Here is a 26,398-nt window from a genome sequence, read left to right on the forward strand (position 1 = left end):
GAGTGCATTTGTATGGTCCCTGTACCCCACATTATTTATTAATCTAATGGCCCTTTTCTGTATTATAGTTATTGTTTGTGTATTACTTTTGTATGTGTTTCCCCAAACCTCTACACAGTAGCTCATATATGGCAGTAGTAAAGCACAGTATAATATGTGCAGTGCTTTCTGATCCAACATAGGCTTTGCTTTCCCCAGGACGGCAATGCCCCGTGCCATTTTCCCCCGAACATAAGTAATGTGTGGCTTCCAACAGAGCTTGTGGTCAATGATCACACCAAGAAATTTTATTTCATTTACTCTTTCTAAATATACATTGTCAACACATATTTCTATTTTGATGTTTTTCTTTTGTTTTCCAAACAACATAAATTTGGTTTTATCTAGATTCAATGATAATTTATTTATATCAAACCACTTCTTTAATATTGTTAATTCCTGTGTGATCATCTCCAAAACCTGTGGCAATTCCACACCTGAACATAGTATATTTGTGTCATCAGCAAATATTACAAACTTTAAAATCTCCGATACTCTGCAAATATCATTTAAGTACATAATAAACATTTTTGGACCCAATACCGAACCTTGAGGTACTCCACAAGCTATATCCATCAGATTAGATTTATAATCTGTCAAGCACAAGTGTCAAGCTTAAAAACTAAAGAGTGTGCATGTCCAAAATCCAAACTAGGAGCTGGTTCTAAAGGAGAAGGAGCTGATAGCTGAAGGCTCAGCGTCCTATTCTACTTTTAGAAACTCTAAGATCTTAAATGCTCTGTTAGGATAATATGATACTATGAGGTCTCAATGATGTGATGGGGCCTAATTATTGAAGACTTTGCATGTAAGGAGAAGGATTTTAGTTTCAGTTGTTGATTTTAGAGGAAGCCAATCAAGCAAGCAAGCAATTTATTTATATAGCACTTTCAGATCAGCCCCCAGCTGAACACAAAGTGCTGTACACTTGACATGCCAAAATGATACATTGAACATGTTAAAAAATAAGAAAAATAATAATATAAAATAAATAAAATATATATATAAAAATGATTATTAAAATGACATTAAAATAATAAAATTAGCACAAATAGCAAAAACAATAATAAAATAGTATAAAAAATGATGATGAGAATTACATTTAAAACAATAAACTCAGCACATTAGATCAAAACAATAAAATCAATAAAATCAGGGTCAGACTGTGTCATATGCCAAGGAGTAAAAATGGGTTTTAAGACGTGTTTTAAAAGTGGACAGTGAAGGGGCCTCTCTAATGTGCTGGGAAAGATTGTTCCACAGATTAGGAGCAGCAATAGAGAAGGCCCTGTCCCCTCTGAGCTTCCTCTTGGACCTGGGTACCTCCAGGAGCAGCTTGTCAGCTGACCTGAGAGACCTGGGGGTGAGTAAGGATGCAGAAGCTCAGAGAGGTAAGTTGGGGCAAGACCGTTTAAACATTTAAACACAAACATGAGAATTTTAAAATGAACTCTATATACAGGCAGCCAATGGAGTGAAGCCAGGATGGGAGTTATGCGCTCTCTTTTACGAGTTCTGGTTAAAAGTCGTGCAGCAGAATTCTGGACCAGCTGCAGACGAGAGAGAAGATGCTGACTAACTCCACAATACAGTGCATTACAGTAATCTAGACGACATGAAATAAAAGCATGGATTACCGTTTCAAGATGTGGCCTGGATAAAATAGGTCTTATCTTTGCCAAGCGCCTTAAATGATAAAAACTGGACTTGACAGTAGCCCTAATTTGACTGTCTAATTTAAAATCACTGTCCATCTTAAAACCCAGGTTTGTAACAACAGATTTAAAATACTCTGCCAGGGGTCCCAAATCAATAGCAGAGGGTTCACAAGGTCCACTAGGACCAAACAGAATCACCTCAGTTTTGCTTGAATTACACCTTAGAAAGTTTAGGGACATCCAAGATTTAATGTCTTCTAGACATGCTAGAAGTGGCTTAATAGAGAAGGCCTCTTTCTGCTTCAGAGGCAGATAAATCTGACAGTCGTCAGCATAGCAGTGGAAGGATATTCCATGCCTTCTGAGGATGGTTCCCAGGGGCTGTAAATATAATGAAAAAAGCAGAGGCCCTAAAATTGAGCCCTGCGGGACCCCAGACTGAAAAGTGGTAGAGGAAGACTCATACCCTAAAAAGTTAACACTAAAAGTTCTGTCACAAAGATAAGATCTAAACCATTTCAAAGCAGGCAAATATGGGAGAAATTTACTCTGTTATTCTCCTCGCTGTCTCTCTGCAGTGTTTTGGATTAACTGGAGGCTTTTAAGAGAGATTTTTGAACAATCTAGTGTGGAGATGTTTTTCATCATTTCATCATCACCTCATTTTTGTCTGAATTTAAAGGTAGAAAATAATTCAAGCTTTTATTTCCCCAAGACATGTCTGGGATTTAAATAACTGATTTCATAGATAAACATGTGTATGACTGATAAGAAGTTGTAGTTAAATACATTTTGTTCCTCTCTTTTACTTAAACATTTATAGACACTCCTTAGAATGACTTTATATTGTGTAACAGTTGTGAACCTGATGATTTATATGTCAGTGTGTGTAGAAAATATGTAATATTCTGCAAAAGAGAAAGTATACACGGTCATATTGTGTAGACACAAATCTTTTTACACACTGATGTCATGGGCATCAGTCTTATTGTAACTAAAAGCAATTACCTGTGCAGCAAACTGTTACAAAATAATGTGTGTGTGTGTGTGTGTGTGTGTGTGTGTGTGTGTGTGTGTGTGTGTGTGTGTGTGTGTGTGTGTGTGTGTTTGTTTGTGTTTGTGTTTGCTTGTGGGGGTTAGTCAGCGGCTTCTCAGTTTATTGATGAGGAGCAGGAGGAGGACTGGAATGCTGCTGACCACATTTCCTGACAATAAAAACAACCAATGCTCTGTTCAGTCACTGTACACTGATTCTCTGTCCTTGTGATCACCCGGCTCTGTCTCTCTAACTGTCTCTGGCCATCTGTGCCATTTTAGTCATGCTCCCTGTCCCTTTTATCTGTCTGGCTGGAGCTTTGCCCAATCTTTCTGTGTCTTTATCTGTATGTCTGCTCGGTGCATTAGCAGTCCAAGCAGAAACCTGAAGAACTCCAGTGACAGACCATTGTTGAAAGTTAAATAATTAATTAATTAATTAATTAATTTAAAAAAAGAAAGAAGTAAAGATTGTATGTTTTGGCATTTTTGATGAAATTTCAGTCTATGGTCAACTTTAAAATTAGTTTCATTAGGCAAAACTTACAATTTGTGTTTTTGTTTGTTTACACATTTAATCTGAAGCTATTGATCTGATGATACTGCACTGGGTTAATGAGAGGTGCAGTAATCAGAGTGAGGCTAATCCATTCATGACAGATTAGATGTGTTGAAGATGAAGACAGGCAGGAAGACAGTAGTGGAGTGTAATAAGTGAAGAGAATAATGCACAGGAACAGTAAATAAAGACAGAGAGCAATAACCACTGCATGACTGATGAATGATGAGGGATTAAAGTAAGGGAGGAAAAATAGAGAAAGCTGTGTGCTAACGGGAGTGAAATACTAGCTAATCTCTCAGGGATTAACATGTGAGAATGCTACCAGCTGAGGGCTACGTCATCCTCACACATACACGCAATAATCCCACGCTGTCCTTGTATCAAGCTACTGTCTTCACAGTAGAATTACACAGGCTGTGACACGGCAGCTTTATGTGGAACTGAATGCAAGCACAGCTAGGCTCCTCAAAATATAGCTCCTGCATCCTACAACAGAGCAGAGACTGATAAAAAAGACCGCATCCTTTCTTTTCCTCTAACATAGGCCTACTAACATTCTTGTCCTTTCTACCTTCCTTCACTGTTTGGCTCTTTCTGTCTCTATCTTTCATTTAAAAAACACTCCATTCATCATTTCTCTGATGTTTTTCCTAAAGGGGCCTGTCGTAGGGAGCAAGGTGTCTTTGCTGTGTATTTTTTATTTTATCTTTTGATTGAGGGCTCTGTGAATGTATGTGTCTTTGTCTGCCCTACAAACAAACAATACACGCTTTCATACACACTCACACTCAGAAATTTTCACCAGTAGATGGGCAGAACTGAGCTGTTGCAGCCTACAGTGGGGAGAGCACTGGTCTTATTCTGGATATTGTGTTGCAGTCATTAGTTTTATGAGAAAATAGACCTTCGGTTTAGTTTCACAGCCCGACTAATTCTCTTCAAAGATACAATGAATCAACGTTTGAACCCCAGGCTTAAACCTCTGAGTGGAGTGGACAGTGGAAGAATTAGACACCACAATGCATCAAAACATCAGTGTGATGAGAGCTGCTGGACACCAGCTCTGCTGCATCGTGGGGGGCCTTTGTTGATTAAGGTAACTAACTTATCTATGGTAAACTAAAAGACCTCTGAGACTGAATAAAGAGGTGACAATTAATATTATTATTATCAATAATATTATTATTAAGAAGAAAAAGAATTTGTTGTGAAGCTTCTGAAAATCTGTATCCATTTTTTCCATGTGAAGTAAGTTGGAATCAAAATATTGTGTATATAACTTTAACTTATAATTATCTGTATTATGACTGTATCTGAAAGGATTCTTTTATTTTAGTCCATAAAAATGTTACAATACTGTACATTTATATTTACAGTCTGCTGACAAATCACAGTTTCATAATTGCACACTGGTTTCTCTATAGCTGTGAAAGGGTATGTATGCTAAACCTTCCTTGTTTGGTATGCATTCATCATACGGTATAATTTGTGGTGCCTTGATGTGACCATTTTCTATAATGTTTACAATGCCAGACCTTATAACAGGCGGCCCATTACAGCGTTGTGATTTACAGTATAAAGACTTAAATAACTGCAGTTAGACTTTATTTTTGTTCTTTGTGTTAGTCAGAGGAAAATTTGATGTTTGACGTGGCAGATTACTGGATAACGCACTGACCTTGATGGTATTTCACTGTATTTCATATTTGAGTGAAGTGCTTTATGAAACCTATATTTTAGGTTTCATATGGCTGGAGAACTGATCTCCAGCTCAGCTTTCTTCAAGGAAACCATATCATTGTCTAAAATATCAACAGTAAAGTTAACCAGACACTACCGTGCTCCAGTGTTCGTCAGTCTCACACAGAAAAATCCATTGTATTCATGAGTCATGCATCCAATGCAAATAAAGCGGTTTATTTTTTGTTTAAGCAGCACGCCTCTCATGAGCATAACAAGTAAAGGCAGGCTTGCAGGCAGTGTGTCAAATATATAGTACCTCAGAGAATGAGGAATTCAAAAGCAATAGTGACAGATTGATGCAACAATTAAAAAAAAGACCACTACTGAACTCTGGAATGAATTAATAAACTTTTACAGGTGCCATGTGCTGTAAAAGGCTCAGAAAAGTTTTCCATTAACAGAACTGATCCATATCTCTGTTGTCTTCAGCCTTTAAAAAGGAAAAATACCAAAAAAAGATTTTTATTTTATTTTTCATGAAGTTAAACGTATGAAAAACAATTAAAAGAAGGTAGAATGAATTTAGAGCCAACTTATTAGATATACAAAATATTACAGTTCCCGTAGCTCTGACCCTAGTCTATCAATGTCCTAAAAAGTGTCTAGAGACAACTGTTGTTGCTGCAGTGACAATGTCACATCTGTTTGATAGTACAGCTTATGAAAGTAGCAGGCTGATGGGCTGACTTGAGAAAGAAGGCAGAGTGAATGAATGGCCTTCATTCTACTTAAATTATGGTCAAGCAGGTGTAGTGCACAAAAGGAGCGGCAGGTGTGTGTCCTTCTGTTGCACTACTCAGCATTTTTAAGGGGTAGAAAGGCAAACAAAAACAAGCTGAAGCAGTACATCACACTTATCTGCATCACAAACATTCAGCTTATTGTCTAAATGCTCGGTCACACAGAACAAATACCTTCACCCGTGGGGGAGGTGGGTCAGAAACCTCCATTGTCAGTAAGACAAAGACACTGTGGGACAATGGACATGTCTTAACTGGAAGGAAGGTAGGGTGGAAAAGGCAAAAAGACCATGTAACTTAAGGTGAAATGGTACAAATAATAAATAAATGTCCATTCCACAGATTAATGTGGGGAAAATGCACTCACATTGCAATAAATGGGTGAAATATGGCCCGAGGGGTAGCAATGTAATAACCCCCACCCCTCAAAATCAGATTCAGATGATGGCCTGTGCTGCTATACTTAAGTATATTTCAAGTTGATATAGAAGTCAGGTGGGGTTTTTTTTTTTTATTCAGTTATCTAATGTGTCCCTTAACTTCGTCAGTATGACCCTGAGGGAAAAAAAAATATTACCCATTGCTCCTGAGCAGTATCCATGTACACCCTGCCCACAGGAAACACTGTGTAATGCCCTTAACTTTCTGGCATGTCTCTGAGTTAAGAGAAGCAAAGAGCTATAAGTTTCCCTCGAATTTCCTCAGAGCTAGCCGGCAGCAGTGACTAAACTGTGTGACATCATTCTCTTCCTAGCACAGGCTAAACGGAATAAAACTTTACAACTTCCTTACGACAGTAAAGCTCAAATCCCCTCTTGTCTCTCTCTCTTCTTCCTCCATCACTGGGTTTGCCTCCAAGCCATCAGCATGCCCGACCAATAGCAGGCCAGAGGATGTGGCAATAGTTCTGTCTAGCCAATGAGCTTGCAAGCAGTGGGCGTGTCCTTTCTGCGGCACTCCTGCCTCCCTCTCCCCCTCTGAGTGTCTCTCTCTCTCTCTGCCTCCCGCAGCTAAACCTGCTGTATCACTCATGCTTCCTGGCTTCACTCACATGCACAGACAAGGAAGAGAGTTAGAGTCTTAGCCACACATGAAGGAGCTCCGGCTATTTTAAACCACACTGGACTAGACTCGGGATATCTTTATACCTCTTGCAGATTATATTTACGAAACAGAGGCAGAGAAAAGTCCGAGTTAACTTTCTTATCTTTGGAGTTTTTTTTAACCCATCTGCAGGTTAAGGCGTGTGAGAGACTGAGAAAGCGTTTGAGTGAGTCTGTATGAGTGTGTGAGAGAGACACAGAGCGAGAACAAGCAGCAGAATGATTGCGGCTCAGCTACTAGCCTATTACTTCACTGAGCTCAAGGATGACCAGGTTAAAAAGGTGAGTGTTTACCTCTTTCCTCCCTTTTTGATTCTGTTTGTTTGTCTTAGAGACACGAAGAAGACGAGCTTATAAAAGATGAGAGAAGCACATGTGTTGTAGAGGTCACCGGGTTTACTAGGTATCTCCATCATAAGTTTTTCCACCACACTGGTACATTTCTTCGAGGAAGTGAAAGAAAGCTTCATCCTGTCGCGAGAACAGACCGTTTTCTCGGACCCGTGTCATTTTCACAGACACGCGTTTTAATTAATGGGAATGACCCCGGCCTAGTGAGACGTGACAAACTGCACAGGGAGGTGTGTGTGCGTAGTAAAATGTAGTCACAACATGAGTAAGGTTTTTGCCGTGATGTAAGATGTGAGGGGGTGTGGCAAAGAGCAAGAGAGGAAGTGAGCTGCAAGGATGAAAGGACGCATGAGCACAGAGATGAATGGGTAGAAGTTACTTCAGGGGTCACAGAGTTTCCATTATATTCTTGTTAAAATGATGCCCACACTTTAATTTCCCTTCAGTGGAGCCCGAAGGGGTTCGGTACGGCCCGACCAAGGAGGCGGAGGCCATGAATAGGTTGAATTATTCAGGCTGTTATTCATGGTGTGTTCAAGTGTCCCTATTTAAAAGTGATGAGTGATGTGATGTAAACTTCAGGAATCTTAAAGAAGGCTGTCTGATCATTAGGACCATATTTAGTTGTCCTCAGAGAGGTGTGTGTGAGAGAGAGATCAAAAAGTTGATCTTTTCCAATCAGTTTCCAGCACCTCTTGATTGAATGCACCATAAAATGTGGTCGCCATAGTTACAAAACAGTAAAACTTAGTCAGAGGAGGTTAAATTACTACCAGGCCCACTGGTGTCACAGTCATTGTTTCTAGTCTTTGTGTCTAAATTTAAAATTGCCGTTTCTCATTGTGTGCTTAAATCTCACACGGCACGGCGTCCCTTTAAGGTCGCTAGCTTGTCGTGTCACACACAAGCTGCAGATTCAGCATCAAATGTGCAAATGTGGGGAAGGAAAAAAAAGTCTGTTATCACACTTCCTTCTTCCATTCTCACTTTCCCATTCTTATTCGAGCTAATCTGTGTGGTCTGTTCACACGGGGCCCTGTCCTCTCCAGCTGTGCCTGCTGTGCTGCACTGCACTAAAGTCAGAGCACAGTCTGTAAAGGTAAAAGACATGAATCAGCAGCCAGGATCTGATGTAATACAACACATCTCCCTCCTGCTTTACTCCTGCTCTCTTCCTCTCCCTGCTTCCCTAAAATAGGCCAGCTTTGAACCATGTGACCACAGGTGACAGCAGGAGGAGGCTTACACCCACACACGCATACACAGACAGGCACACAACGCCAGCTATTTTGTAGCTTTTATAAGAGCAGGGTTTGTGTAGCACTTTCTCTAGTTGTGAAATTGTCAAACATGCAGTTCAATATTTGAGCAGCTATTATTAAACGTGTACACACAATCTAATCAATGATGAGTTTCTAGATGACCTGTGGTTGCCAAAGAGACTCGATCAGCTGATTGTCTCTCCGGTCAACCCAATTCACCGCCGTGTCCTTGACCGTACGCTCTCGCTGCAGCTGGTAGGGCATCCAAAGTACATCGTGCGAGTACGTCTGTGTACACGGAGTTGAATAAGGGAAGCTGCAGCAGGGGGCATTGTAGAGGATGGTATTTTTCCACATGGCGAAGATGTGTGCGCACAATTTCTTGTGTGCGCACACGTACACACAGTGGAGTCATGTTTCAATGCTTCCTTGAGCCACCTCGTGGTGAGGAGGAGAGCAAGGCATTGTCGAGAGAAGGAATGCAAACAAAAGGGAGAATGAGAAGGAGGGAGGGAGGGAAGCAGCGGCAGAGAGTGTGACCTCTTCCTGAAACTTGCACCAAGCTCTGGGCGGAGGCACAGAAAACTGTTTTAGAGGTGTGTTGAAGGGCCTTTACAAACTCTTGCCTCCTGTTTCCTCAAAGAGGGAAACTGTACAAATAAGAAAATGAAGTTGTGAAATCTAAACAGTCTTAGTCATCACACACACCTATTTTCTCTACAAGCAGCAGTGGAGATATTGTTTATTTATGAGCAATATCGTATCAGATAGTGTCCTGATACGAGGAAATGCTTAGACATGAATGTTTGCTGCAGTTTGCTGAGCCAGAGATGGTTTTTCTTTTCTTTGAAAGGAACTGTACAAGTAATATTTAGTCAGATTTTGGAGGGGATTTCATTTAGATTAGTGTGAAGCAACTTTTTAATCCTCCTCCTTTGTAGCTGAACATCAGGCAGGACTGCTGAGAAGATATTGTTATTTAAATAGAGCCGAGAATGCCCCCCTATTCACTTAGCTAATTGGGCACATTGTTTTAAACAAGGCAACAGAATAAGAACCAGTCTCATGCAAGTAGGTTAGCCAACAGCAAACATACAGCAGGGGTAGGTGGCAGAGAGTTTGAAACCTTGAAAATATTTTGTATGAATGCTTATGCAACTGTTACTTTTACTGTTACGAAGTTCCTGAGAGCAGCAGTTGTAAAGAAAATATCTAGAAATCAGAACATGAGGAAATCCTCTGATGATAGGAGAAATAAGCAGTTGAAGCAGCACTGTGGGCTAACTGGCTGGGCTGCCAGCGGTTGGCAGATTAAATAGCTCAGAGCTGCAAACATGAATGGATCTATTTACATCAGCTGACAGACAGTGCAGTGCACAAGAGCTGCACTAAATAAAGAAATGCTTTCATTTCTCCATTCACAAAAAGTAGCCTTTAAATATCAGCTTACTGCGAGCTCTCTAATGGGTGAAAGATAACTTTAAGAAGACTCCCTCTATTGGCGAGCCTGCACTCTTTTGGCCTGTGCAGTTTTCATTATTAAAAAGTGCCACTTAGCCTTTCAGCTGTTATTCACGTTCTGAATATGATGCTCAAAGCGAAAATATCAGGTTAGATGCTAAATAAACCAAAACAGACTGCACAGACCAACTGAATCAGTACTGATCAGTAGAGTCTAGGACATGTGCAGTATACACACATGCATAGTGAAACGGATAAAAGATGAGCCGACTTCCAAAATTGGGTACAAAGTTAAAGATGATACTTTTTCAAAACACTTTTGGCGACATTAGGAACCGATTTCCATCACAATAACCAAAATTTCCTTAACCAAAGGTTTGACCCCCACTGCATGGACTTTCTTAAGGCCTTTTGTTGCAGCTAAAGTCTTTCATCTCTTGTTTGGGAGATTTTCCCGTGCTTCCTGATAAAGGCTTCTAGTTCTGTAAGATTTTGGGCCTGTCTTGTTATAGCTTGGAGGACTGTTTGAGCCCCACAAACCTTTAGGTTGTTCCTCTAGAGTGAGCCTGTTGTGAAATTTGAGGTACAGAAGCCATAAGCTTTTTAACTTTAGCTTATATTTGTCTTTTTAATAGATCTGTAATATGTAACTCCAGAAAATTGTAATAAAATTTATTATTCCATTTGTTGGAATAACATTTTTTGTTACTCCTCTACTCCTTGCTTAACAAAGAATTTCGTTTCATTTGTAACCTACAATTATTTAAATTTTGCTGGCTCAGGGGAGGCCAGGGCTGCAGTCAGACTATTTACAAGGCTTTGAAATATGACTCTCCTGTCCTTTCCTAAAGATGACTGTAAACAAGACATAACCCCAACAAGCTAGATGACGAGCTTGAAGCTGAAAAGAGGTTGAAAAGAATTCAAGATATTTAACTTCATGCCTTATGGAGATCAGCCATGAAGAACAAAGACATTTAAAGAAACATCTATAGATCAATATTTGTGTAATGCATGTAAACTGTATCAGTTCCATTTAGTTTAATTTTAAATCTCTAATCACTGTCTTATTTCTTCTGAGTATGAAAAGTCAGAATGGAAGACATGTTTGCATGCACGTGTATATGTGTGTATGTGCTCACTATAAATGAAATAACAGATGTAGGGTTACAAAGGAAGGACGTTTGTAAGCAACAACATGTCACTTCTGTTAAACCGTCCCTTCTAACTAAGGACTACATTTGGGTGTAAAATACAACCCAGTACAGGTGTGGATTTGTTTTTGGTGTTATCCAACAAGTTTCCTGTGCCTGCGTACTCTAACCCGAATAGTATTCGGGTTAGAGGTTACATTTACTCAGCTGTGCCCTCCTGTCTGACAAGAGCTTGTGCACATAATGAGCCTTTATTCCACACACTCCACATTAGGCCCCATACGATGAATGTAACACCTCAGAGTACTTAACAGTTACTGCAGATAGTACTATTCTCATGTATGTGACTATCCTATGGGTTGGAGATGAGCTTTTATATATTATTCATGCATAGCTGCAAGGTGAAACTAGCTGTTGGTCCCATTTACATAATAGTTGACTGACCATTTAAGCAGGTGAGAAAGACAAGTCTCTGCTGGTTGCACTGGATTTGTGCCTTAGTTTCACCACACATGTTTTCTATGATATAAAATCCGTGTCAGTGGCCAACAGTTTTTCCTGTTTCACAGCAGACTGCCATTGTCATGTAACAAGGGCCAGATTTATAAAGGAAGTACAGTTAACACCCCTAAAAGAGGATGTTGCAACATTCCTATGTGACAGATTTTACAATTTCTGATGCCTGTAAGCTATCGCATTTCACTGGCTTCACGGTACACACAAGTAATCTGAATAATTACCAGCTACAGAAGCTTAGCCAACATTGTTGAGAAAGATCATTGCAAAATGTGACACGAGTGACGATACAAGAACAAACTGGAAGATGGGAGTTTTGTCCATGCATGCAGTATTTTTGAGTAGTAACCACAGACTGTGCATAAAAGCCACCCATTGGTTCCCGGACTCCACACTTTATTGGCTGCCGTGATTAAGTTGACATTTGCAAGCTTTGACAGCAGGCTGTATAATCTATAATCACTATTGAAGTAATGCACATTTATACCCTAGATACCTGCTATTTAGGGGTAAGTAACAGATGAATAAAATTTTACTTGTGAAAGTTTCAACTTCTTGGGTGGTCTCCATATGTCCATATCTCTTCTCTGGCAGGTAATTAACTCAATTAAAACAAATTAAAATGCTCCAGATTCCTTCAACACCACAAATAGAGGTCCAGTTTAATGAGGCCAGGCAAGCAGACTGACTGCCTTTGTCAGCACACCTCTCAGTCAAAGCAGCCATGGCCCCAACTTTTATGACCCCATCTATAATTCTTTAATTAGTTTTTCCTCCTTTGAAGCCTACTAGGGTTAATTAACCCTTTTCCTTTTTTTCTGGACTGAGTGGTTTCTGCCATATTTTAGTCCTGCTTCCACAAAAAAATGACTGAGTGTGTATCAGAAATTAGTGAGGATGATCTCTGCCTATGCAGCTTATTAGGAAAAACCCAGAAGAACCTATTCTGATGGTCGTCAAACCAAGTCTTTAACCACATCTTTATATGCTACCCATGGGGCAACATGTTGTTCATTATGTGCCATGTCTGTGTGACCACTAGGCATAACATCCATCCACGAGGCCTACTGTCAATTGAGGTCAAAATGATTGGGACTTTTACCCACAATTGAGAATATATTCTGTTTTTGGTTTCTGAAACCACAAAAGCATCTCTTTGCTTCATCACAGTGTGTGATGTAACACTGGATTTCAGCAGATTGTTTAACGTGCTGTTCCTGAAGGGTCAGACAGTTCAGCCTTTGCACAGTTGCTAAAGTGTGAAGTTTCAATAGGGAGAATTAGAATTTCATGACTTGATGGTTTAAGGCAATTTAAGACAACTGGCTCCTTTTCCTGTTAAGAATAATGTCTGACTGAATTCTCGGCATACCTCCTGCTTTACCTTATCACTGTCATTCGAGCAATAAAACCACAACCCTACCCTGCTGTGCAGTGTTGCCTTTTGCCAGGACTGAGTGACACACAGTGGACTTCCTTGTTTCACTGTGTCACCAAGGTGACCCTGTGCACACATTGCGATGGCTCCGATCTGAGAAATTGATCTGATTATTTTGCAATAAAGCTATATAAAAAAAATCTTCATTACCGGTATATTATCCAGCTATAGGTTATCTAACATTTTACGATATCGAAGCAGGTTATCTTTATGCATGAGTCCAATCATTATGAGATAGGGAGTCATATTTACAATATCCTCATGCTTGGTCATTGTCGTGCGTGTGTGTGTGTGTGTGTGTTTGTGAATGGCAGTTAGAAGTGTATTTGTTGCAGACAGATGCTTAATAGTTTAGATGGAAATAATCTCTATGTTTTGTTTGTCGTTATTTTTACTCTTAGATCGATAAGTACCTGTACTCCATGCGTTTCTCTGATGAGACGTTACTGGACATCACGCAGCGATTTCGCAAGGAGCTGGTCACAGGACTGGGTCGGGATACTAATGCCACTGCTACACTGAAGATGCTGCCAACATTTGTACGCTCAATCCCCGATGGATCAGGTTAGTCCATCTAAACCTGCTTTTATATCACTGTATCAGGGAACAGAAGCCAGACTCCACAGGCAGTAAAGGCTTGGTAAAGTCCATGAGGTCATGTATATTTAGATCATATTTCTTCATGTTTGGTGTGTGGAAGTGCAGAAAAGCTTTACAGCTCAGAAACAGGAACACTGACCTAAGAGTTGCGGATCCAGGAATATCCTTTTATTATGCAGGTCAGTAAAATTCAGAGAAAACCTTAATGGGACAGTGTTTTGTAGAGAGTGTGTTATGCAGGAGCAAGGTGACAGACGGTCCCTTGCTGTTGTCTTTATTAAGTATTCATGTCGGGTTATTTGTTCACAGACATGATGGATATTAAAGCTGTTTCATTATCAATGCTGTGCGTCAAATCCCCTTTCTCCCAGTGTTATGTCATTGCCGTCTAACCCTGCTTCACGCAGTTGCTCTGCCCTTGACTCTAAAGTGAGTCAGTTTTTTTTCTTATCTTTTACTTGCTGTACTTTTGGGAGCATCGGTCCAACGAAGACTGACTTTTGTTACTTGTGCACAGTCATCATCATTAACAGCAAAGCTCTTTGAATGAACACAACATTTCTGCCTTGCAACAAGTCTACTTTAGTTTACAGTGTAGGAGCTGTGAGCCCTGACACACATTACACACACAAATCAGAGATTAGCACTAATCCTGCTGCCATTGTTGGAGAAGACATCACTGTGAAAGCTGGTCCTAAACTTACAGAAATGCACATGGAGTCAATTAGAGTTATATAACAAATTCAAGTAAATTAGTTACTGTTGCAGTTGCAGACGAGGTGTAATAGTTTAGGCCTTGTTGCTTTGTAGCACTGTTTTTTACTTCTATTAATTCACAAAAAAATAATTTGTGAACAGGAATTTTAGTCCCTGTTTTTTTTAAAGAGAGACAGCTTGATGTGTGGTGATTTAAAGTGAGCAGATTTCTATAGCAAGGCACTGCCTAATGTTTCATTTGTGAATTGGTTTTTCTTTCACCTGTCTATTTAGGGTTGTGGGGGGTTTGAAGCCTATCCCAGGTGTCACAGGGTGAAAGGCCAGGTACTCCCTAGGTCATCAGTCTGTTTGGGGGCTGTTTCATCACCTGCTTTTTTAAAATGTCTGCAGATATCACTGAACAGCTGTGGGAAAAATTAGGTACATGTAGTGGAAGATATTAGATGTTTGTTTTTGGTGTTTTTTAAATCGGGTCCAACAAAATCAGATTAACCCAGTTGTGTTAATTAAATGGTACACCATATATCTCTGTTATTACCAACAGTGTCTCAGTCATGTAAGATAAAGATTTGTAGGTGTGTAGTTGAGCTCAAAATAAAAGCCAAGTTAAAAAATGGGTGTCAACTGTCCCCTTCCTGCATGTCCTGCAGCCATTTTTTGCAAGGTTCATGTACTTTTAATGCTCCACATGATCTCTCTGTATGTACTGTAAAAACAAAAAAAATATTTTCAAAGAAGGATGTCATCCGAGAACTTGATGGCTTCACTGCAGGAGTGACCCCATCGCAACATGGTCCCTGGTTTGTACTTTCTAGAGTTACAGCTTGATTTGTTTGGACACACTTGCTGAGCAGTAAGAGTAAGGAAGTGAACAGACCTTATGTGATGAATCTGAGGTTACTGCCAGTTTTATCAAAGGTCAGTATGCTTTAAATTCAAATGAGCCATGATGACGCAGCCCGGTTTATCTAACTCTACTGTTTATCTAGTCAGAAAGCTATAAAGAAATTAAGTTCCTCGTTGAGCTAGACTAAATAAACTACTGTACCATTATTCAGCTAAATATACACATAGGACACATAGGACTGATATCCCATAGGACTAAGGGATATCGGTAGTGAGACTAAGTAGTACTTTTTCACAGCCCATCAACAGCCTATTGACCTCTCACAAGCTTTTATTATGCAGGGTATTGTCAGGAGTTAGGATTTCACCGGCCGTATAATTGTTTAATTTACCTATGAAGCACCATGTCTGATAAGCTGTTGACCTTGTGAATATATGTCCTTGATCATAATGCCCCTGGTGGTGGTAATCATTAACCAATGAATATACAGGAAGCCACAGCAGGACAGACAGAGCAAAGTAAACCTGAGCTATTCATACACATGAACAAACATAGGCTGACAAGAAACAGCAGGAGTAGTTTATAGATGGAAGCTTTTGAGCAAACATTAATCTTATAATCTGATTCTTTACCTCATCTTCCTTATAGGCCACTCTCACTGTATTTGTTTATTAAGCATACAGATATTAGACATGCAGATCAGGCAGTGACATTGGACACATTCAATGCTTTCTGTAGGTAGAAGTCTCAAACACTAATGCTCATATGTTGCCCCTTTCAGTGAATAAAATATTCCTGAAATGCTCTGACTCGCTTTTTAGTGTTACAAGTGAGTTTTTCCTTTCCCATATCGCAAAATGTTCGCTCATAGGAGCTCACTTGATTGTTGTTTTCTACAGTACTCCTGGATCTTTACCTCACAGACTGTTGTTGTGAATTGGTGTAAATGAACCTGAACTGTACTGACATTTTCTTCGCTCTTTCCCTCTCGCATTTTTGGTCTCTCCCTTTATTCCAACTCTTTCCATCATGACAGAGAAAGGAGACTTCATTGCACTCGATTTGGGAGGCAGCAACTTCAGAATCCTCCGTGTCAAAGTGAGCCATGAGAAGAAACAGACTGTGCAGATGGAGAGCGAAATCTACGACACGCCCGAGGATATTATTCACGGCACTGGAACGAGAGTAGGTTTATAGAGAAATATACACACATATAAACAGCTTATTCTGAGCTCCACATGAGAAAACTTCTCCCTCTTTCCACCTCCATTCCAGCTGTTTGACCATGTTGCAGAGTGTCTTGGTAACTTCATGGAAAAACACAACATCAAAGACAAGAAACTTCCAGTTGGTTTCACCTTCTCCTTCCCCTGCCAGCAGACCAAACTGGATGAGGTAAACTAAGCAGTCAACAAACTTCCCTCCACCCTTTTCCCGTAACAAGTCCTCACAGTTTGCAGACTTAGCCAAGAAAATAAACACTCAACAGAGACTTGAATCTCATACTTTTTCCTCTGGCTTTCTTTGGTTGTCTCCAGGGCTATCTGATAACATGGACTAAGCGTTTCAAGGCCAGTGGAGTGGAGGGGATGGATGTTGTCCAGCTGCTTAACAAAGCCATCAAGAAACGAGGGGTGAGTGTCTGCTGTCATCTCCCTTGGTACCACACTTTAGTTAATGTCATTAAAACTGGGATGCAGTTTAACAAAAATGGTGCTAAAAGGCTCTCTTATATATTTTGGCTTTTATATATTTCAGGACTACGAGGCTGACATTATGGCAGTCGTAAATGACACTGTGGGAACAATGATGACCTGCGGCTTTGATGACCAGCGCTGTGAAGTCGGCATTATTATCGGTATTGCAGATGTACTGTCCATAAAAATAAAGAAGCAAAATAAAATTTAGATGCGTATATGGGGAAAAATTAAAGACAAATGGATAATTGTAGCCAGTCTGTGTAAAATCGATTTAACTGTAGGCATGTGTGTTTTTGTGCTTTAGGTACAGGTACTAATGCATGCTACATGGAGGAGCTGCGTCACATTGACCTGGTGGAGGGAGACGAGGGCAGGATGTGCGTGAACACTGAGTGGGGAGCCTTCGGGGACGACGGCAGGCTGGAAGACATCAGGACAGAGTTTGACAGGGAGATAGACAGAGGCTCTCTCAACCCGGGCAGCCAGCTGTAAGTCAAACCAAAAGTATCACACCTTTCCTCACATGATCAAATGAATACTGCTGCCAGTTAATTTACCAGAAAACCATGAGAAACCTGTAAACATCCCTTCAGCTGCTACAAACACAACTACCGGCAGCTGTGAAAGAGCAGCTGTAGTGAGTAGCGATGCATTTCTGAACCTCAAGCTGAAATGTCTTTTCTGTGCATTAGATTTGAGAAGATGGTCAGTGGGATGTACATGGGGGAGCTGGTTCGCCTCATCCTGGTGAAGATGGCCAGAGAAGGCTTGCTGTTTGAGGGAAGGATCACCCCCGAGCTGCTCACTAAAGGAAAGATCGAGACCAAGCAGGTCTCAGCCATAGAGAAGTGAGTCACGCCACAGTCTTAAACCAAGTAGACAAAAAAATTGAATGATTTTAAATGAAATTGTAAACTATTTTTTTTGTTTATCTCTTTTGTTTAGGAGTAAGGAAGGGTTGACCAAGGCGAGAGAGATTTTGAACAAACTGGGTTTGGAGCCGTCAGCAGACGACTGCATCGCTGTGCAGCATGTGTGTATTGTTACTGAAAAAACACTTCAGTTATTTATTTATTTATTTACTTTATTTCAGAGAGGGAACTTAAATCAGGAAAATCATATAAGATTAAATTGTATAGTTAAGTAGTTAATTTGTAACTTTCAATCTGTTTAAAATATTAAGATCCATGGAACAAATGAAATCAAATATTTAAGACGTTTCTTAATAATTTGGATGTTCTTGATGCATTTTTGCTTGTCTTCCCTCAGGTTTGTGCCATTGTGTCTTTCCGCTCTGCCAGCCTTGTAGCTGCTACGCTGGCCGGCATCCTGATGAGGCTGAAGGAGAACAAAGGAGTGTCACGTCTCCGAACCACTGTAGGCATCGATGGGTCTCTCTACAAGATGCACCCACAGTAAGTGATAAGTTTAAAGACGAACCGTTTAGATTAGTGTTTACTTAAATGCTCTCTTGCTCTTTAGTTCTGTACTAGAATTGCCGTCCAGCATTTGGGAGTTAAATGTGTACCAATCGTCTTACTTTGATCTTAAGTAAAATGTGCGTAGTTAAGCAGAGTCTCATATGCGTTTCAGATATGCCCGTCGGCTTCACAAGACAGTCAGACGTTTGGTCCCAGACTGCGATGTTCGATTCCTCCTCTCAGAGAGCGGCAGTGGAAAGGGTGCTGCCATGGTGACCGCTGTGGCCTACAGACTCGCTGAACAATCGCGACAAATTGCCCAAATACTGTCTGAGTTTTCCCTGACGACTGAACAGCTGCTGGAGGTGAGAAAAGATGCTGCAGTGTTTGTTCTGCCGATGTGCGTTTCACAGTATTTAGACTCTGACAATAAAATATTAATTTTAGGTGAAGCAGAGAATGAAGATAGAGATCCAAAATGGCCTTTCAAAAAGCACACAGGACATTGCCACAGTCAAAATGCTGCCAACCTTTGTGCGAAGCACTCCTGACGGCACAGGTAACACACACACACACACACTTCAGCATATGAAAATATCCAACCAGATAGTTTGACCACAGATCTGTTAGGGAAGATGGAACCGTTGGCATCGCTACTTCACACCTTTTCTTTCTGCAACTCTTGCAGCTTTAACAAAAAAAAGATGTTTTTCTTAATAGAATAGCTTCAGCTCTGTACACACACAGCAACACACACGTACCAACATAACTGTATAAATATTATGGGAAACCTATCGCCATAAGATAAAATATTAGTCTGTTTATTCAGTTTTTCAAGCTTACATTGCCTATTAAGTCTTTTCCTAATAAGTTTGAATGTTTTGACAGCTGGTCATTTATCTTTCTCTTGTTTTGTTTATCTGTGTGTCCAGAACATGGTGATTTCCTGGCTTTAGATTTAGGAGGAACCAACTTCAGAGTTCTGTTGGTTAAAATTCGCTCTGGGAAGAGGAGATCAGTGGAGATGCACAACAAGATCTACGCTATTCCTCTCGAAGTGATGCAGGGCACAGGGGAGGAGGTGAGATAAACAGCCTGTAATCTAGAGTTAACGGTGTAAAATTATACCGGCAGGTAACTGCGACAAAAGGAGGACTGGTGAATATCTCCCCGTTAAATAGAGGGTAAAGATTAGGATGGTAGATGGGGGATGTGAGGCTTGTTGGTTTAAGAGATAAGTAAACAGCTGGGAGGAAGTCAAAGGAGTTTGCGAAGAAAAGCGTCTGGACTTCTTTAAGTTGCTTGAAGACGTTTCACCTCTCATCCGAGAAGCTTCATGCGGTTATCCTAACTGGGCGTTCATAAAGTCAGCAAAGAGGCACAGAAAAGAAGATCAGACACCAGCGAGGGAGGATATGAAAGACAGACGCAACAACGTTGTATGTAGCCGGTGTATCAGAGAAACTCAGGAGAGTTTTCTCCAAGCATGACATCCCAGTGTACTTCAGACCCAGCAACACACTCAGACAGAAACTGGTTCACCCGAAAGACAAAACTCCAAAACACAGACTTAACAACGTGGTGTATGCTGTACAGTGCAGCGAGGAATGCCCAGACCTCTACATTGGAGAGACCAAACAGCCACTTCACAAGCGCATGGCACAACATAGAAGAGCCACCTCCACAGGACAAGACTCAGCAGTCCATCTGCATCTTAAGGATAAAGGTCACTCTTTCGAGGATGCCAACGTTCACATTTTGGACAGAGAGGACAGATGGTTTGAAAGAGGAGTGAAAGAGGCCATCTATGTCCACTGTGAGCGACCATCTTTGAACAGAGGCGGTGGTTTACGACACCAACTGTCTGCCATCTATAATCCAGTTTTGAGTTCCCTCCCCAGACGCCTTAATGCCCACTCACATCTTGGGCCATCTGACCTCAGGAATTCACATGACAAGGTGGGGCCAAGTTTCACAATGAGCTCACCCGAAACCCTGGCTGATTAGGTCCCACACCCGCTTTCACACCTTGGCTCATGTGATTAGAGGATCACCAGGGGGTCCTTTGTCCCTCTTTGGGGGGACACTCCCACTGGGTTTAAATCTGGGACTCTCGGCCATTTGACCTTAGAACTGAAGAAGCTTCTCGGATGAGAGGTGAAACGTCTTCAAGCAACTTAAAGAAGTCCAGACGCTTTTCTTCGCAAACTCCTTTGACTACGATGACCTGGATGACTGAGAACCTTCACAGACAGCTGGGAGGAAGGTCAAAAGTTTAGGGACAGACAATTAGAAAAGTTGACTGGCTTAGATTGGCATCGAGTTGACAATCTCTAAAACAGAGAACTTTAAACTTAACCCTTAAGCACCAGCTTAAGCTAATCCAGTCACCTTTGACTTCTTTAGTCTCACTCCTCTGGAAACAGGACAGGAGAGTAATAATTAGCAGATGCTCTTTACAATAGGATAATTTTAACACCTTTACATCCTGTGTTATGTATTTTAGTGTTATCACATGTTTCTCAGTAATTCTCAGAGGTCCCATTATTCAAAGCAAGTGACCATTAATGAATCAAATTTGCCACACAGATCATTTTAAATGTCTTTGAAATCATCTGTGTCCTAATATAACAATGCATTTCACACACAATGCATCAGATTAGTGCATTTAACCACAACACTCTAAACTGCATCATTCTTGAATTCCTCTAATTGAAATTATGAAGCGTTTTGGATGTTAAACCACGAATATGTATCACAGTACATGCAGAGAGAGACTTTCTTCTGATTTCTGTGATAAGGAGCAAATATGGCCTTACGTCGTAAAGTGCTTTGAGTCATCATTAAGACCAGTGATGCACTTTACAAATACAATTTTTTTTTAACGTGTCACTTTTTTTATTTTTCCAGTTGTTCGATCACATCGTGCACTGTATCAGTGACTTCCTGGACTACATGGGGATGAAGAATGCCCGTCTTCCTCTGGGCTTCACCTTCTCCTTCCCCTGCCGACAGACCAGCCTGGACGCTGTGAGTAACACTCCTGCTTCTTCGTCTTTTATGTACAGCCCTGTACTTTCTTCTATACTCTGAGAGTCTTAAACTGGCTGTATTGCAAACTAAAGCTGTGATTTATGCATAACTTGTCCACCGATAAGCAACATCAAGGGGGAAAAAAAGCCAAATAATATTTCACGAACTGATGCCTGAGCCATGAAGTTGTCACATGATATACCAAACTTGTGTGCGTCTGTGTACAGGGCATCTTGGTGACATGGACCAAAGGCTTCAAGGCGACAGACTGCGAAGGGGAAGATGTGGTGGGACTGTTGAGGGACGCCATTAAGAGGAGAGAGGTATGAGGATATGAGGAGCAGCATCACTCAGTACAACATGGAATCATGGTGTTTTTGTGGCACGTCATATTGTTTGTCTGGTCTGAAGGAATTTGATCTGGACGTGGTTGCTGTAGTGAATGATACAGTGGGAACCATGATGACCTGTGCCTATGAAGAACCCACCTGTGAAGTTGGTCTTATCGCCGGTTAGTTCACCTTAAAGTAACACTTTTGTTTTTATAAAATATTCAGCTTTTTCGTGTTATATCTATATAATGCGCCTCTCTGATTACAGGTACTGGCAGTAATGCGTGTTACATGGAGGAGATGAAGAACATTGAGATGATTGAGGGCGATGAGGGACAGATGTGTGTCAACATGGAGTGGGGAGCTTTTGGAGACAACGGATGCCTGGACGACATCAGGACAGAGTACGACCGTGCTGTGGACGATTTCTCCCTCAACCCGGGGAAACAAAGGTGCCTCAAACACACCGTCCCGTGCTTGAAAAGACACAGGGCATTCATTCATATCTTTGAGGTGCATGTAAATACCTTATATTTATGTTTCCTTTGTCTTTGCTTAAATTCTGCATTTTAGATATGAGAAAATGATCAGCGGCATGTACCTCGGTGAAATCGTGCGGAACATCCTCATCGACATGACCAAAAAAGGATTCCTGTTCAGAGGACAGATTTCTGAAACACTAAAGACCAGAAGCATCTTCGAAACAAAGTTCCTGTCACAGATAGAAAGGTAAACAATGAGCGCTATCTTTGTTTGCGTCTAATAAGAGTGTCAGTTCACCGTTCCACGAGATAAGCAGTCATCTGGACAGGAGATTATACTCCATTAGCACCACTTGCTATCGTACCACTGATTGTGTTGTCTATTTAATGATAAGATATTGCTCCTGTCTCCTTATTAAAGTTTAATTTGTCAGCTTTTAATGACTTTCTGTTTGTATCTTTGTACAGTGACAGATTGGCTTTGCTGCAGGTGCGATCAATCCTGCAACACTTGGGCCTGGACAGCACCTGTGATGACAGTATCATAGTCAAAGAGGTAAAGAAGAGTTTGAATAATAAATATTAGTGATATTTTTTTCCCTAAGTAATCGAAGTCTTAGACTTGCATTTGGACGCTGAGAGAGAACCATAATACTATCTTGTTAGACTTATTTTATGAAAGACTATGTGACACAGGAGTAGGAGAGAAACTGAAACTTAGGCTGTATTTGTTCTCAGTTTGACTGGTATGTACTTGCTTGGCTCAAAAACCTGTTGCAATAATGATACATGTCTCCTTTGTTAGGTTTGTGGAACAGTGTCACGTCGTGCAGCTCAGCTGTGTGGCGCAGGAATGGCGGCAGTGGTCGATAAGATTAGAGAGAACCGTGGACTGGACCATTTGGACATCACCGTAGGGGTAGACGGGACCCTGTACAAATTACATCCACAGTAAGTTTAATCCATTTATTTTTTCATATGTTAAAAATAATTCACTGGCAACTGAAGTGAAGTGGAATATGATGACCTCATAAGCTGCTGTGTTATGTCACCATTTTCACAAAAAAAGTATCTTTGTAGTTACAATTATTACGCAGCATACAGACAAATAGAAACAATAGTAGGCTCATCGAGTTAAGAAGAGCAGCTCCAGGCTGCTAACAGAAAGCATCATTCTTTGCTACTTTTTAAAAGGTTTTGTGAAAGTATTTTTTTTCTTAGTCATGGTGATAAATTTAATTGGAAGCTAAATAAGCTAAAAGTAAGCATTTGACATTAAATAGCAGTCGCAAGATAGCCAATGCAAAAATCCTTTATGATAAATGGATGATCCCGAAGTGTCAAAGTAGCATATTAACTAAAGTGTACACATAGCACAGAGAGTCTTGTGTCAAGTTGAGTCTTGCTTCAGTCCTGTTATAACTGCATATGAGATTCACTGCATGTGTTGCACAATGCAAGAGAAAAACTCAGGTTAAGTAAATATTCTCTCTGCCCCTTTGTTCTTATGCCCAGTGTCACCACAAGAGCACTGGTTAGGAGACATAGTCATTAATAGGTCATTGGTTTGGACATATTTTCGAACGAATCAGGGACAAGTTGATTTATTGTGCCTTAACCCTTGAGCTGCCACATGAGCTTTCCTTTCTTTATAAGATGGTGGTGCAGATCCGATTTTAAACTGTCATTAACTTTCCAAATCCCGTGTGGAAAGTCTGTGTGATGTCTGATTGCATTGTTTTGTGAAACCAGTCCAGATGATACTCCTGTGAATTCAATTCTAGCAAGTAGCTATCTCCTGCACACCCCGAAACATCTCCACTGTGGGACTGCAGCTGATAGAAATGAGCTCCTGCTGTGTGCTAAAACTGAGGAAGCAAAACTGCAGGCAGTGTCCGTATCTGATTCTCTGATTTCTTTTTTGGAGCTCATGTGTGAAAACAACTTTTATTTTATGCTAAGCTATGCAGAAAAGCCTGTTTCCCGGTTAGATAGTAGAGGCCTGGTTGTCTTACTTTTGTTTTTGAACATGACAAACATGTAACAACTGAGTTTCTTCCAGATTTTTTTTTTTAGGGGGGGGTTCATTTTGGCGAGGAGATGGTAAACCATACCTTCGCTCCCTCTTGTGTCACTGTCACACCCATTAACCGTATCATCACATTTAGATGGGCTCTTTTTGCTTTTCTGTCTAACATGTACATCCTCTGTCTCTGTGTAGCTTCTCCCTGATCATGCACCAGACGGTTAAAGAACTGGCTCCAAACTGTAATGTCAAGTTCTTGCTGTCAGAGGATGGAAGTGGAAAAGGAGCTGCACTCATCACAGCCGTGGGCTGCCGGCTAAGACAGGAGCTGAACAGCAAATAGAACATTTTCTGCATCTCACTGCTATCTCATCCCCTCTCCCGCCCCAGTTCTCAACCATTGTCTCCTTTCCTCCTAAATCAAACAAGACCAGTCGACATATCACGCTCCGGTAGCTGCTTTAGTCCGTCTACGTGAGGCAGAGAAAAGGAGAGGTTTTCTCTCTGTTGTGGTTAGATTTATTAACTGTTGTAACAGCACCCAGTCTCTTAAGGATATTGCAAGTTTGCAATTTCTGTGGATAAAACACGCACATGCAACCCTTTGTCTTGTTTTTTTAATGCAGGACAGTCGCATACGCCTGTAAAGCCCCTTTGTCTCCATCTGGAGGAATTCTCTGGTAACTGCATTCTGTTACAAGTTGCAGGTCAGCACACCAGTTTCAGAGAAACATTGCAGATTGATTCTTGTAACGTGTTCAGTAGAAACAAAAACAAAAAAACGCTCTTTTAGACCAAAGTCTGTGTGTCTGCTGTAGATTACGCGCGTATGTACAGGAAAGCATAAAAGGGATGCGATATATAGATGCGTACTGAGATGAAAGGGAATCTTTTTTCTTTCTTTTTTTTTTCTTTTTTTTGGTATTTGAAATCTTACCCACATATAAAACAATGTTATAAATACATTGTTGTTATTTATTGTATTTTTATATATCGGGAGATGTTGAAGAAAATAATGTTACTGTTGCAAAATATGATGCACACATAGGAAGCCAGCGAAGAAGTTCCCTCACATGGTACCTGTCCTGTATTTATGTGCTCAAGCATGACAGAAGAGGGACTTCTGCAGTGGCTGATTTAGAGAACCCAGTGGGGCTCAAAGTCAACGCCCACACGTCTTTTAGCATTTAAAGTTCATTCCATCCTGTTCTTTGTTCTGTTTATGTTTCCTAAAAACATTTCCCCTCTGGTCCTCTCCGGCCCACCTGCAGTTGCTCCCTGCTCCACGGTTTGAGAACCACTGGTCTTATCTAAGAGAGCAGTATCTTTTTATTGTCTGTAGTGTAAATTATGTGTCCTGTTGTTGGTACCGGTCACAGCTGCTGTTAGTGTGTGTCCTGGCTAACCTCATCACCATGATGATACCTTAACAGCTACTTAATTATGAAACAGAAATGTGGTGCTAACACGGATGCCAGGGGAATAACAACAGCAGCCATAGTGTGTATAAACTCATACAAACATTACAGAACTTTTTAAAAGAGTTTTAACATGTTGGCCAATAATAAAAGCACGTACTCTACTCGCCCCTTTAATATTACCATGTGCTCCTAAAAGCTCAGGAGGATGTCTAAGGTAACTACTGTCAGGCTCGTTGATGTAGCATAACTTATGCAAATTGATATTTATTTTCATTGTGTTAAAAGCAAAAGGAAAAAAAATAGTCAAAGTTACGACGGCTTTGATTCATTACGAAGCCATTAAAGAGCACAAGAAGAAAATATTCTATTGTAAGATCAGTGGTGCCCGTGGAGGATGGAATATGGTTGAGATGCACAAGTGTATTTTATTGCCACCTTTTTAAATATTCAATTGAATACCATCCGAGCTAGAAGAATGTCCTTTCCTACCTTTTAATCATATTGTATGATTAAAGAAGGCCGGGGGCTCCTGTACTCTGCCTTCAGATTAACCCCAGAATGTCCAGTCACACACAAACGCTTGAATCTGTGTGATTCTGCTAACAAAGGATGTATCTGTCCCACATCGCCAATAAGTCACTTAATAAAGTTAAACCTGTGTAAACATGATGTCGTGGTTGGTTTGTTTTTGTTTGTGCATTGATGATTTAGCACTCACGTAGTTGTGAATCTCTTCAGTGGTGTTACAAATGTATTC

At 40.6% G+C, this 26,398-nt stretch overlaps 1 protein-coding gene across 1 annotated transcript; it reads left to right on the top strand.

Moving 5' to 3' along the window:
• Positions 1-6,786: 6,786 nt before the first annotated feature.
• LOC134629696 (hexokinase-1) lies at positions 6,787-26,310 on the top strand. Its single transcript, XM_063477220.1, has 21 exons — positions 6,787-7,162; positions 13,464-13,626; positions 16,263-16,411; positions 16,502-16,621; positions 16,765-16,860; positions 16,985-17,084; positions 17,231-17,414; positions 17,619-17,774; positions 17,872-17,959; positions 18,196-18,341; positions 18,520-18,712; positions 18,795-18,906; positions 19,280-19,428; positions 21,258-21,377; positions 21,608-21,703; positions 21,792-21,891; positions 21,981-22,164; positions 22,286-22,441; positions 22,663-22,750; positions 23,000-23,145; positions 24,416-26,310. The coding sequence occupies exons 1-21, from the start codon at positions 7,100-7,102 to the stop codon at positions 24,561-24,563; spliced, it is 2,757 nt and encodes a 918-aa protein (XP_063333290.1). The 5' UTR covers positions 6,787-7,099; the 3' UTR covers positions 24,564-26,310.
• The last annotated feature ends 88 nt before the right edge of the window (positions 26,311-26,398 follow it).

The sequence above is a fragment of the Pelmatolapia mariae genome, linkage group LG1, assembly GCF_036321145.2.
Source record: "Pelmatolapia mariae isolate MD_Pm_ZW linkage group LG1, Pm_UMD_F_2, whole genome shotgun sequence".
Lineage (NCBI taxonomy): Eukaryota > Metazoa > Chordata > Actinopteri > Cichliformes > Cichlidae > Pelmatolapia > Pelmatolapia mariae.